At 36.7% G+C, this 15,316-nt stretch overlaps 1 protein-coding gene across 1 annotated transcript; it reads right to left on the bottom strand.

Moving 5' to 3' along the window:
- Positions 1-454: 454 nt before the first annotated feature.
- Positions 455-4,101, bottom strand: LOC121889740. The gene is made up of 8 exons (XM_042401936.1): positions 3,860-4,101; positions 3,555-3,626; positions 2,919-3,038; positions 1,957-2,031; positions 1,761-1,835; positions 1,527-1,595; positions 1,116-1,213; positions 455-776 (listed from the first exon to the last, which is right to left on the bottom strand). The coding sequence occupies exons 1-7, from the start codon at positions 4,089-4,091 to the stop codon at positions 1,119-1,121; spliced, it is 738 nt and encodes a 245-aa protein (XP_042257870.1). The 5' UTR covers positions 4,092-4,101; the 3' UTR covers positions 455-776; positions 1,116-1,118.
- Between the last annotated feature and the right edge of the window lie 11,215 nt (positions 4,102-15,316).

Here is a 15,316-nt window from a genome sequence, read left to right as displayed (position 1 = left end):
GTCAACCACAGAGAATGTGTTTAAAACGTGCAGCAGCTCTGTTCCTGTAAACAGCGTCTTCAACGGTGTGAACATGCAGAGCACGTAGAACAAGGTGGTTTAACCGCTCCACTATAACAAACTGGGGCCTCTTAAAAATAGACACTGATACTTTGACTCAGCTGAAGAGCTCAGACGATCCCTGAAACAGATTCTGCTATCAAACTCTGGCCACAGGCCACAACTAAATAAACAGTATATCAACTCTATCTACTCTATGCATTTTTTCTCAAGAAAATTATTATGTAAAAATGTACTTAAGTAATACAAAACATACTTAATTTAAAGTTAACAGAACAAAACATTGTTTTTACTTACTATAAACACGTAATGCATATTTTGTCACACAACTGAGTTATCAAATGTAGTTATCAACTTGATTTTTTATTTGTTTGATTCTTTATTCAATTCATTACTAAAAACTGACAATGATGTTACTACATTGCTGTTTAATTTGCAATTACCCTTTCAAATAGACAACAACCAGGCTGATATGAATAGAAATATTATATTTGACCTGGTGTTTAATTGGATGAAAATCCTACTAATTTTGGCAAATCTTAGCACTTATTGTTGTTTAACTTGCCATTAAATGCACAATATCTTACACGATAATCGTGGCAAGATGGAAAAATCTTGTACTTTGAACTGGATACAATCATGCAAATAGAGCATACTGAATGTAAACACTTGTATCTCTTTTATCTCCCTCAGTCAGGTGGATCCTCTTCAGTGACCTGTAAGACACATAGGAAATACATAACATATGTTAATGCACATGAACTTAAACGAGTAACTACACATAAGCCAGAGGTAACTACATGCTCTATCAACACCCTGTAGGCTACAATTCACTATAGTGCAACAATGCATTACAGCTAGGTGTGATCACATGTACAACAGCGTACAGTCAGGGGAAGCAACATCCAACATTTTCAACCCTCTACACCATGGCAGCTTTAATATCATGGTGAGTTCAAGTCCTGAACCATATGACAAGTTACTTCTCATATCCCATTAAATATAGTTGGACTTGATGAGAGAGATGTGAAGGCCAGTATTACTCTCAGTTTTACCTTTTAGATGGTAGAATATATGTTATCCTGATCTGGTAGAGGTGGATCCGTCGCTGCTGATGGATCTGCTGTTGCTGTGATGCTGGATACTCTCCATTCTGAAATGATCATCATGGAAACATGAACATGACATGACAATAACTAGTCATTTTTAAATATTCAAATATTTTTTTCCCTTTGGTTGTTGGCTCTGTCCCATTATTTCTTGTAAGCCTATCCCTCATTTCAGAATAATGATCTCAATCTCAATAAGGATTATATGCACCTGGGTTAATAACCACACTGAAGGAGTGAATTCACCAAAGTTCAAAGAAACTCTTCTAGTAACAATAAAATGTACCTTTAGCTACTGCCATTAGAAATGAACTTAAAATACTGCATCATCCTAAAGCATTAAAATAATATAATAACCGTTTTGGAGAGCTTGTGGTGTGTCATCAGTGGTGAAAGTGGAGTCAAAAGATTGAGGCCGGGTTTCATCTTTATCCAAAAAAGAAACACAAAGAGAAATAGAAGAACAGCAAAATCAATTATATTATAAGATGTTAATGCATCATGTTAACACAGCCTGGGTTTGATCTAATATCAGAATGATATTCAGGCCTTGAGACCTGAGCTGTGAGAAGGTCGAGAGGCCCCCCTTACCCTTTTCTGTCTGTGGTTTGCTGCTGTGGTTTGTGTTAAGGCAGAGGTTCAAATTATCAGCAGCGTCTGCAGTGTCTAAAAACAAAACATGGTGTGAGAAAGACTGAGATGATGTGAAATGAACGACTACTTATAACAGTGCCAAAATTAAAAACACTACATGTAGAACTTTTTTTCTGAGAGCATAGTAAATTACCTTTCTTTTTCTTGTCTCTTTTGACGACAGCATAAATGTCATTGTGTGGATTACTCATCTGGGCCTCTAGTAAGACTGAAATGAAAATGAAAATGTTCACCCAGTAGTCTTCCGTAGAATAAATTTGTATAATGATTTAGATTCAATTTTAGTGAGGTAGACATATGCACAAAGGTATAGTAGATGTAATTTTATTTATTTATTTATTTTTTACATTTTTATGTAATGTCTTTAAGTTTTAGACTTTAGACTTTTAGATCTAAAGTGCTAAATTTAAGAATTTCACTAAATCCAAGCCAATTTGTTTCACTTATGAGTGGACTAATCTGAAAAGCAGTTGAAACACAGAAAAAAATTACACAAGCATTACCTGCTTGATGATTGTTCATCTGCTTATTTAGTGAGTTTTCATCTGTACTGTAGTACTCAAGGAACAAACTGTTTTCCAATTAATGAACATGTGACATTTTACACATGCTCCTCTCGTGAGGCCAAGACTAAATCTCTGACTCTTCAAATAAATGAATCCAATCTTTTGTTTATGTTTCTAAATTGCTGTTAATGTGATTAGCATGTATGTGAAATCCACATGGAATGAAAATACAAGAATGCTCAAGAAATTTACAGAAAAAATAATTTTCATTAACAGAAAATACAAGGAAGAAGACGTCCCAATTGCCCTTACAGTGCAATTTAATTCTCTAATCCCTGCAGGTCCTCCAAAAAGCTCCCTCACATGTAACAATAAAAATGGTGAAAATATTGGACAACTAAATGCCAAAATAAACAGAACATGAAATATGTTAAAGGGGGAATCTGCAAAAACACAACCAGAACATTTTCAATGGTCCTTAACATCGATCTAGAAGTCCCCTTTGAACTCTCAGTGATGAAACTTGCTTTCAGTAAATTTCTCTTAAGTGTTTCCTATGTTTTGTTTATGTCAAGTATAATATTTGTACCCAGCTGTTTCTTCCAGAAAAGTAGTCCAATCACCAGCAGCTGCAGAGCCAACAAAACCGTCACAACAGTCCAAAGCAGGATGACGTAATGGTGGGAAAAATGAATCTCTTTCCAAAATGCTGGAAGGATGACAGAAAATACTTTCTTACATACATACTCCACATATTTATAAGTTACACAATATTGTGCATATCGCAGGTCTGTGGGCGTGTTTTGGGATCTTTTTGTTTCTAAGTCAGATAAGAAGGAGACTTAAGAAGAAATATGCATTGCTGTGTCTGTGGCTTTTGTTTTGTGTAGCAGGATGCTATCAGGCTCAGTGTGACTGTCTGTTCTGCCTATGATATCACTTTGCCTATGACGTTATCACTTATAGCAAGATTTGATTTGCTGTATGGAAACAAGGTCTCTTTCCACAGTGTGTAGAGAGTTAAATAATGGTGTACCGTCAAATTGATACATGTTTTTTGTCAAAGGAGAGCACAGGATATGAATGCAATGTATTTTCAGTTGGATTTTAGGGCATAGCATCGTAGGCTTTTTGTCAGGTTATCCTGCCTGCCTCTTTTGGACCTTTGTCTTTTGGTTTGGTTCTGATTGTGATTAATGACCTTGTAAATTTTCTTTCACCTTACCTGTTTTGTCTGCAAGTTGTACCAATGAGTCCTTACTTTGGGTCACAGAGCCATTATACTTTGGGATCTCCACTAGAATTTGAAATAAAGTTCTGTGAGTTCAATGTTTGGCTGCATCATCATGCATGAGATTATAGCAGTTAACAAAACCATCAGTGGCCAGACATGCAGCTACACACAACTATTAGTTAAAGAAAACCTAAAATCTTTAAGGTACTTTCCCTCTTTACACTGCATACACCAGTGATTTGGGAGTTTAAATTCCTTTTTATACCAGTATATTATATATTAGTATTGTATCTCACCTTTGACTGACAGCCACCTCCCTGCTGATTCTCCAGCTCCAGAGATGCTGCACTTGTAGCATCCTTCATCAGACTTAGAAACATTGTTGATGGTCATCTCTCCTGTAGAGTTACTCCTGATAAGGAGGCCATCTCTATAGAAATCAGCTTTGAGATCAAAGGAAGTTTTATTCTTTCTACAGCGCAGAGTCACCGCAGCTCCCTCTGTTACAGGAAGGACAGGACTCTCCATTATCACATCACCACCTGAATGACACCATAAAATATATTTTATGTTACCTACTAACACACATTCAATAATTTAATGCTTGGCAAGTTTCAAACTTTGTGTGGTGCATTCCATTATTTTTTTTACACCTTCCTCTTATCTTGTTCAGATTCGTCTATCCCAGCAAGCACTGAATGTGCCACACGGCCACCAAATTACTTGAGGAATTATTGACCAATTCAACATTTTGTTCAGGCATGTGGTATCATTAATGCTAAAGTTCTGTACCTGCAAGGTTTGGAGTGACACACTCACACATGCAGTTAGCTTAAAAAAAACAAAAACAATAAAACATTATTAACATGCCTTCTTCTGTAGTACATTGACCTCTGACAGCCAACCGGCTCTCTGGTGATTCTCCAGCTCCAGAGATGCTGCACTTGTAGAGTCCTTCATCACACTTGGAGACATTGTGGATGGTCATGTTGCCTGTGGAATCTGTCTTGATGAAGACGCCATCTTTATAGAAATCAGCTGTGCGGTTGGAGGTTGTCTTGTGTCTGCAGTGCAGAGTCACAGCTTCTCCCTCCATCACAGGAAGGACAGGACTCTCCAGGATCACAGAACCACCTGAACAATATTAGAGTTGTTAACATTTTGGTAAAGATTTAATTGGTTATTAGAAGTTTTCCTGATTTAAACTCAAACTCTTCACCTTGAATAAACATACCAGTGACAATGATGTTGACAGTGTTGCTTCTTTGTCCTTCTCCACCTTCACACCAGTACTCTCCACTGTGTGATGGGAGGACATACTTAATGTTGCAGGTCATGTTAGGACATTTTCTAATGACTCCCTTGATGTTCCTCACTTTCCATCCAGCTGATCCAACAAATCCCTCACAGGTAAAAGACACAGATTCATATTCAAAGAGCTGCAGTCTGGATGGAACGATACGAACATCTGCATCTGACACAGAGAAACAGAGAACAACATATATTAAGAAGTTGCTTCCCAGATGATGGACAAAAACTTGCATAAGAAAAACAAAATAAAATCAAAATGATTGGGGAATACAAAGCTAAAGAACTCCTTGCCTGAAGTCAGAAGCAATACATAAACAATGTGGTTAGAAGTTATATAGACTAGAAATAAAAAATATGCTTTAAGTCGGTGAGTGAAGTATGAGTTGTCTATTTTCTGTCAGACAGACGTGAGTTGGAACATGAATGAACTGCTGACTTGTGTTCAGTACAGACAGTTTTTCTGTATAGAAATTTTCAAAACCAACAGACTAACAAGGTGAAGATGGATCAGATGGACAGCTAAGTAAAAGGATTTCAGATTTACTGTCCTTTAGCTGAAGGAAAGCTGGGGTTAGCAGGGGTAACTGGTACATATAACTCAGTGTTGTCATCATGTATTCCTCAGGTGTCTAAATAATTAAAAAACTAACAGCATGACTCCTTTCTTCCATCTCATTTTGAGAAAACAATAAAATTCTTGGAAGCTTAATCATAAATATTTGCCAGTATCCTTGTTATTTAGGCATTTAGCATGAGAATTGGGTTTTTTGCAGGCTTGGGTCAACTGAGTTTTCAGGTCAGGGTTAGGGATAAGGGTTAAGGGTGACATTTGATGAACTAACTACTTACCAGATGTCTGAGGATGACTTTGCTGCACATTTGCAACCAGCAGAATCAACACATTGATCACTGGAGAGACAAAGGAGCAGAGCCTCATATATAGATGCTGTTATGCTGTATGTAGAATCTACATTTAATCACTAACTCAACATATATGATAACTATAGAGGAATTTTACTCATTATTATAATGTTAGAGATTAATCAAACATTGGCAACTGCTAAACACTTTCAATATCAATTATGAAAAGAAATCATATATTTTTGAATACTGATGGATTAATTAAATCCTTGAATCATGATTTTGCTTAACAGATTTCTGTAATTCCACAAGTGCATAATCAAATACATCCAGACACGACACAATAATAGAGTTATGTTCAACTCAGTCATTTACCTCTTAAACTTGTGGAGAGTTTAAAGTTTAATTTATAATGAAGTTATAAAGAATTTAATGAAGTTAAATTCAAAATGCCTTTTTATTTTGTTTCCTTTTATTATTTGAGAACAAATAGACACTGAGTACTCACACAGTCTGAAGCAGAGAGCTGTGACCTCCATGGTGTCTTGCTACTGACTGTCTGAGCGTCAGACTGAATCAAAACTAAATATAATGGAGGTGAGAACTTCCTCTTCCTGTGCAGATTATACTTCAGATTACTTCTGGTGTTAAACTCAACTTGTACAGACTCTTATGTGAGGCAGATGTGCTCTAGAACAGTGATTCTCAGACTTTTTCACATCAAGGAACTCTAAACTGACACATATTAGACCACAGACCCCCATCTGACAAGATTTTTGTAGTTTTATTATGGAAACTGTATGAAACCAATGACCGAAATAGTCATACATTCTCTCATTGTGTTACTTATGGATGGAATTGTAGTGAAAATAAATGATTCTCCTTTCTGTTGGGGACCCCCTGGAACCCCCTCAAGGATCCGGGAGGGTGGCCTTAAAGAGACAGGAGCTAAATGACCTTCAGACAGTGGCTGAACTGAGGGGCTCCATAAAGGACCACTATAAGATAAATGATGAGTTTTTAACTGTAAATCATGCAAAGATATTCCAGTAAAGGCCCAGATTAAAAATACAGACTGGAAATGTGCAGATTTGTCCCCTTTACGTCCTTCTTGGATGTAAAGGGGACATCTTGGCACCTACTTTCGAAGTATTTTCATTGACCATTTCATTGGGGAGCCTTTTTCCACTGTTTTCTTGTAGACTTATTTTTATTGAAACTTTGAAGAACAACAAAAGGGTAACTCAAAGGCCTTTACATAAGGAATAAAATGCATTTAAATGAGATATAAAGGAAACACAAGACAATATGAAAAAGACACAGCTAGATAGGATTTCAAAGAGTAAACAGACAGTACAAAAAGCTAAAATGAAATAAGACCTTTAAACAGGAGAATAGAAATTAAAGCATGGCCACAGTGCAGAGTACAATATGAATAAATAGTCTCACATTTCCTTTGATAAAAGGCAGTGACAAACAATAAATTAATGAATAGGAAGTCCTGCTCTGCCCCCTGCAGTAAATCAGCAGACCTGTCACCTATCTGAATGCTGCTGTAGTATTTTATGGTAGTGATGATCAGTTACCTGGCAACTGGGTCAAGGTTCAGCCACCTGTAATTAAATGTAACACAAATCACAAAAACACTGGAAGCAAGTTGTAAGTAAATATTTAAAGGCTTATAGCTCACTTATGATTTCTGTAAATGGTTATTCTTCTGCCAAACCTAAAGAAACTAATAGCTGTTTTAGGGGCTTTCGCATTTATAAAACAGTGAAACTTAAGTTGGGAGTCTGTTGCTGGTAATACTAACGTACATCAACCCTTTTTACAACATTGGTCATACTGACTTGAATCTAATAGGCTGAGTGTAGGTGCAGCAGTAGATAAGACAGAGCAGGCACAGGTCAGTGTATTTGTTTTATTAAAGGACTTTGACCACCTGCAGCTTTGCAAACTGGATTCAGGCAAACGGTAGGAAATCCTTTTGAAATTAAACTTTGTCTGCTCTTATTTGAATCTTAATGTTGAGGAAATTATACCTTTTTTAATTTTGCTATCACATACTGTATGGTTTTCTCTCTACCTCGACTACTTTTTCACAGCCCATGCATGCTGATTTAATGTACACGTAAGATGTATCTTTAAATATAACCCATTTTATCATTTCAGTCAACTTTACATCCCACTTTAAACGTCATTTTTGGCAGGTTGAGAGGAATGATTTGTATAATTTGCAAGTTGAAACATTTTTTTCATCTGCATGATCTTTTTGGGAATTCATTTTATTTTTTATTTTTATGTTCAGCGCTGCAGGATGCTTCGGCAGACGGATAGAACGTCCCATAAATCTCAACTCAGTGCATTTGGATCTTTGATTTCCCATCCTGCTGTCGCTTTTCTTCTCCTAACACTCTTTCATGGAGGTAATGTATACACAAATATTATAATAAAAGGTTATTATTGTAGAAAATATTGTAGAATTTAATGGTAATGTATGTACTGTAAATTGGGTGGACAAAACATTACATTAACTCTCTATAATGCCGTCCAAAAAAAAACCAAACAAAAACAACACAAAACAAAAAACATCATTAACTACAACCTCAATAATACAGATACACTTGGTGTAACATCTATCTGACAGTGTCTTCAAAAACATGACTTTATAATGTCTAAAAAGTTGTTGTAGATGGTTTAGAGATGACTTACTGAGACAAGTGAAGATGGAATTGCAATAGTCCAGCTGGGATGCTATTAAAGCGTCAATGACCATTTCAAGCTCCGGTTGTGATACGATGATTTAATATGCTGATTGAAATGCATAGCTTAAGTATATGAAAAATATTAGCTAAATGCTATAAATGCTACTATATGGTACACCACAAATACTGGAATTTAAAATTGTTTGATTTTAAATAGAGAGTTCTGTACATGGATGCCTTTTTATTTTCTAGAGCAACATGAGGAATGTGTGTTTTTGTGAAGCACGTTATGTAGGAAACCTTACTTCTTCTTCTTCTCCTTCTTCTTCTTGTTATTATTATTATTATTATTATTATTATTATTATTATTAATAATAATAATAATAATAATAATATTATTACTGCCATTGAATACTGAATTAATTAATTAAATGTCGGTACATTATGCCCACTACAGCACTTATTTTTTTTAATTGCAAGTTAGACTTTTGAGTAAGTCTGCAGTACAACTGTGTGTAGTGTGAATGTGAAATTTCAGCTAATAAATCTGGCAAATTGGTGTATAAGTTTTGACCTCCATGAGTCAATTTTTTTCATCATCAATCTTAAATTTCCTTTAGAAAAGTCTCATTTAGGGAACATAGGTTTGAGCTTTTTTTTTTCTTTGAGAAGGTTATTTTTGTTTCTAATGTTTTAATTTCACATTTTGATGTTTATGACTCGCCTTTAGAAATCTGGGGCAATTTGAACTCACTGGCTGCTTCCTATTTAAATTTTTAAAGATGTTCTGTACTAGGATGTATTACTGTAAAAGCTCAGCATGAGTTTAGTTTCCACTGCTACTTATGTTGTGTAAAACAGTGGCTGTAGAAGACAGACAGACATTTCTCAGGGGCAGAGTTGATTTGATCACAGAAATAATCTTGTCAGTTACAGTTTAAGCCCAGCGAAGGGAGCCACAGTCTCTCACTCTGCAGGTCACCTTACAGGTAAAAGTGAAAGTGAAACTGTCTCAGGTTTATCTGTTTAACATAACAGCTTGTTTGATTTTGAGAGGTCAGTTAGATGATAATGATCTGACCTAGATAACATCTTGGTTATATTTTTCAATAACAGAGCTGTGTACAAGCTCAAGTTTATCATTAACTTTCAATGTTCTTGATAAAAGGATGATAAATGCCGCTGCTTTCCTTTACAAATACAGTTGTAGTTCCGTGTTGGAGACAAATGATTAACTCAGAGTTGTATTTTTATTAGTAAGGCTGGCTGCATGGCTCTTTAGGGATTAGCAATGTCTGTAGGTCCACCACTATAGCTCAACATCGATTGGATGGATTATCATTAAATTTTGTAAAGACATTCATGTCTCACAGAGGATGAATCCTGCCGACTTTGGTGATCCCCTGACTTTTCCTTTAGCACCACCGTGAAGTTGGAATTTTTGTTTTTTAGTGAAATATCTTAAAAAGGACTGTATGGATTACCATGATATTTGGTGCAGATATCCATAGTAATGATTTTTGGTTTTCCCTGAGTTTACAGGTCAGAGTTATAAATCAGAGTCAGAGTAAATATCAACTGACATGATAAAAACTATCAGGTGGTTTGCCATGAAAGTTTGTACAGACATTCATGATCTCCAAAGAATGAATTCACCTTAATACAGTGATGTTTCCTCTAGTGCCACCAGTAGGTCAATTTTTTACTTTTCCTGTGACATATCTCTACATTTATATGAAAGAATGGCACAAAAAGTGCCATCCTGAGGTTCACATTTATGGTTTTGAGTGACAAGTGTTAACAACTTTAGGATGGATTGCCATGAAATTTAGTACAAATATTCATGTTCCCCTATGGATGACTTCTGATGACTTTGGTTGTAATGGTTTCTGCCTACAGATAACCGATGCCGGTCTGGATAAGGCACCGATAGACAGCTGTCCTCTACCTCTGACCTAGGTACCGAATGTAGTTCCCAAAATCTACACGCAAGACCATGCTTAGGGCCTTGCTTAGGGAACCAAATTCACCCTGGCTTCTATAATCACCAGCTGTCGTTGAACCACTACCAACGGGCCTATTTAGTCAGGAATTCCTAACAGCTGGGGTCACAGTGAAGTGTACTGGTACAAATAGGTGTTGAAGGTTTGAAAATACTCCAAGATGACCTTTTAACAGGTCATCTCTGGAGGAGGCCCACTCTGATGGTCTCTAATTATAAATCTCTCAACCTAATTCTATTCTGAAATCATACATCTATCACATGTACAGCAGCATGTTGACCTCAGTCATTAAATCTGAACCATTACCCTCCTGTTAATCAATAAACACTGCTAGTTTATCCTTAACAAATTTCATCATCATTTTTAATCTTAATGAATTCAAAACTAATGTCAGCCTATCCCAAGGGAGGTGTCTTAGCTTACCTTAAAGGAATACCAGAGGACCTCAGAGATGAGCACGAGTCAGGAACTTTGGTTGGAGTGTATAAAAATACAAACCAGTTTTATTTGGTTTTACAATATAAGATGCAAAAAGTAAAATACCAAAACTTGAGCAAAAAGTTAAAAAGCAAAAAACTAAAAAACTAAAGAGAGTCTCAAAGAGAGAAAAAAGGACGTCGTGCAAAAAGAAAAGGGAACTGAACCCCGAGTCTCTCTTGACTTCTATTTTTATAACTCCACAACTTCCTCTTATTTCTATTACCACATATTGTCTATCTTCAGGACATCTATCAGTTTCATGTTGATGTTACATGACTTTACACAAAATAGTGACCTTTTCTTTATCTGTCACTTACATCACACTACGTGGAACTTTTGAACTTATTCTTTTTTACATTTGAGATTAAATCTAGGGATATCTGCTAGGTGCAGAAAAACACAGCTTCTCCTTTGCCTTGATGCTTGTTTGTGCTGTTTGTTTAGTCATTCTTAACGGGTCAGATTTAGTTCAGTACAAGTTGCACAAATTGTGTAAATTCCCCACAAATGGTGCAAGACATTAAACTATGTTTAATTTATCACCAATTAAAACAAAATAAAATAGTCAGAAGTAGGCTTGAGTAGAGTTCGTCTCGGCCACATATAGTGGAGCACTCAACATGGTGATCCTCTGACTTTTCATCTAGCACCATCTTCAGGTCAAAATTTAAATTTTGTCCAATACTTTGGTTTATGAGCAAATACTTTCAAAACTAACAATATTCCCATCAACCTCAGCCTTATCTTGTCTTTGGTGCCAATTAGCAAGTGTTGCATGCACTGCTTTGCCTTGTTGTTTGCTCTATTCTTGGTATATCTCTACTCAACCCTGAATAATATCCCCAGGTTTTCAATAAATGGATGGTAAAATGAAACAGCCTCAACCCCTAATTCAATTTCTAATCCAAATGTCCAAATCCAGCACTCTCAAGAATCCTGGTATGCACATTGTCTTTTAGAGTTTAGAAAGATTATTCGATTCTCACTGCAGGTATCTAAAAAACAGACTTTTCTTCCTCAGGTCACTCTCAGGAGATAGGTCGAACTCAGCAAATAGTGTCAATGATCGGGGATGACATCACTCTGCCATGCCACGTGGAACCTGCCTTTAGCGAGATGCTGGAGTGGTCGAGATCTGACCTAAACCCCAGATTTGTCCATGTGTGGCGGTCCGGAGAAGACTATCTGCCAGATCAAAACCCCTCCTACAAAGGAAGAACGTCAGTGTCCATCGACAGTCTGAAACAGGGAGACGTCTCACTGAAACTCTCCAAAGTGAAACTCTCTGATGAGGGAACGTACAGATGCTTCATTCCAGAATTGAATACAGAATCTAGTGTTCAGTTAGTTGTTGGTAAGTGGAAATACATCTTGATGGAAAATGCTTTTTATCATTTTCTTCATCATCTAGGGAGACTAAATGTACTAATTATTATTCCTATTGTCTTTTCTCTCTCTCATCATCAGGTCCTGTCATCAAGATCACCAAAGTCGACAGTGGGGTGTTACAGTGTGAGTCTACAGGCTGGTATCCAGTGCGTGAGGTGTTTTGGCTGGACGGTGAGGGAAACCTCCTCTCTGCTGGATCTACAGAAACAGTCAGAGGTCCTGATGGCCTCTATACTGTCAGCAGCAGAGTGACTGTAGAGAAGAGACACAACAACAACTTCACCTGTAGAGTCCAACAGAAGAACATCAACCAGACCAGAGAGACACACATTATTGTTCCAGGTTGTAATGTATTCGTGATATGATCACTATTTTAGCTTTAAATGGCTGATGTCTCCTTCAAATAAATATTGTTTTATTTCGTATGTCATAATTTCAGATGATTTCTTCACGGACTCGTCCAGATCATCTGTTTCTACCATCATTGGTGTGATTGTAGGCATCATCTTTATTCTCGCTGTTGTCTTTCTTCTGTGGAAATGGAGACAAAACAAACTCAGTAAGTCTGTAATGTGATATCATAACGTTGATAATAATAAAAAGTAATCTAATCATCTATTTTTGTTCCCATCCCAATCTAAATGCTTGAATATTAAGTATCTATTTTGATAATCGATTAATTGTTGAAGTCAATTTTCAACAGTGTTGGTTCCAGCTTCTTAAATGATAAATATGTTTGGGTTTGAGACAAAATACCTTGGGCTTCTCATGTATTATGGATTAAACAATTATTTGGTTAATTGAGGAAGTAATGTGGGGATTAATCATTAAAATAATCGTTAGTTGTAGCCCTGCTATTGATACTGATTCTGATCCAGTATTTTTTTTGTTACATATATATGAATTTTTCGCATATAACAGCTGCACAGCGTTCATTGTTCACCCAAAGTAGGATTAAATTAAATTATATGGGCTTCATTATTTACCTCAGTATATTTTTTATTATAAAGGTGTATCATAGAAGTAAAACTATTGAACCTCACCTAACTTTACTTCACTTTAGTGATCACATGATGGAGGGCTGCGGCATTTAAAGTAGTAGTTGAAAGTATACACATTTAAAAGCAACACACCCTAAACCACCTCAATTATTCTCTAACAGTTCTATATGTAAGAGTCTCAGTGGGATGAAATATTGGAATATATATATATATTATGTACACACACACATGTATACATACATATACATATATGTGTGTGTGTGTGTGTGTGTGTGTGTGTGTGTGTGTATATATATACATATATACACTACCAGTCAAAAGTTTGGACACACATTCTCATTCAACTACTAGTGAATATACATGTATATACTCCCCTTCTACACCATAGTGTGTTGTACTTTTGCAGATAATATGTCTTATCATTTTTACACTTTTACGGCAACACATCACATACATTTTGTGTAAATACTGTACCCCTTTACCTCTTTCTGCACACAGAGACCAGGAAGTGCCATGGTGACGAAAAGAGCAACTCTACAAGTAATGATCCAGAACAAAAGTTTCTGATAGGGAGACAAATAGACGGAGAAAAACACACAGCGAAAAGAGAAACAATGAAGAATCAGGGCAAACAGGATGAAAAAAATAACTTTAAATCCTTAAGTGAAGAATCAGGACTTATACACCACGAGCAGCCCGTGTCAGAAAATAAAACTAACAATGTCCTGGTACAGAAAGAGGTGAAGGATCCAACTGGAGGAAAAAGACAACAAGAAGCTCAGCAGGCAGCAGGAAAGACAAATAATCATTTAGACCAGACAGGGAATGAAGAAAATGGGGTTTCATGTCCAGCAGAGGAGGAGGAACAGCAAGATAAGAATAAGGACAAGAGCAATGAAGGGCAGAACACAACACCCATACAAGATGACACAAAACCTCAGCCTCTAATTGATGGACAAACAAATCAGCTCCCAGCAGCACAGACTAATGTGGACAAGAAAGATGAAGACAAGGACACAAAATCTGGAAACACTGGGACAGCAGATCTGGGTCCGAAGAATGGAAAAAGACAGGGAGAGGAGGAGGAAAGAGAAGAAGACAAGGAAGATGAAACACAATCTACAAATAATGAAACAGCAGGTCAGGGTCTAAAAGGTGGAGAAAGACAACAAGAACATCAGCAGGCAGGAGGAGAGACAAAAGATAATTTAGACCAGACAGGGAATGAAGAAAATGGGGTTTCATGTCCAGCAGAGGAGGAGGAACAGCAAGATAAGAATAAGGACAAGAGCAATGAAGGGCAGAACACAACACCCATACAAGATGACACAAAACCTCAGCCTCTAATTGATGGACAAACAAATCAGCTCCCAGCAGCACAGACTAATGTGGACAAGAAAGATGAAGACAAGGACACAAAATCTGGAAACACTGGGACAGCAGATCTGGGTCCGAAGAATGGAAAAAGACAGGGAGAGGAGGAGGAAAGAGAAGAAGACAAGGAAGATGAAACACAATCTACAAATAATAACACAGAAGGTCAGGATCCAACTGGAACATCTACATCTGCAAATAAAACAGAACCTTCAACAGCAGTTAATAATAATAGAGCAAAAAAAACAGACGGTGATGTGGATATGGAAAAGGGAGTGATTGAGGAGGATGGAAAAGGACAAACAGGAGGAGAGATGACTGATCCTGACAATAAAGAAATAAAATAAAGGAGAAAATAGACCCTAAAGGTGATGAAACAGCAGTTTAGTGATTGGTGGAGAAAGAAAAAGGCAGAAAGAGAGACACTGACAAATCTGGACAAGAGAACAGAAGAAGACGAAACAGTTTCTGGACTGATGGAACTGAAAAAGACAGATCAACTCAAACTGCAGCTGGAGGAGGAAGAGATACAGAGAGAGACGAGGAAATGAGAGTCAAATATCTTTTTTAGATATCAAGAATGAGAAGCAAGAGAAACCAACCGTACGGAAAAATCAAAAATTAGAGAA

This window comes from Thunnus maccoyii, chromosome 22, assembly GCF_910596095.1.
Source record: "Thunnus maccoyii chromosome 22, fThuMac1.1, whole genome shotgun sequence".
Classification (NCBI taxonomy): Eukaryota; Metazoa; Chordata; class Actinopteri; order Scombriformes; family Scombridae; genus Thunnus; species Thunnus maccoyii.
The sequence above is the reverse complement of the archived record's forward strand: the minus strand, read 5'-3'. Positions and strand labels throughout refer to the sequence as shown.

Bases quoted from the DNA above. Each gene is read 5' to 3' on its own strand.
- LOC121889740 (XM_042401936.1), bottom strand. From the start codon at position 4,091: ATGGAGAGTCCTGTCCTTCCTGTAACAGAGGGAGCTGCGGTGACTCTG. The intron at 3,039-3,554 runs GTAAGGTGAAAG...TCATCCTTCCAG, and splicing joins ACAACTTGCAGACAAAACAG to CATTTTGGAAAGAGATTCAT. The intron at 1,214-1,526 runs GTTATTATATTA...TGATCATTTCAG, and splicing joins ACCACAAGCTCTCCAAAACG to AATGGAGAGTATCCAGCATC.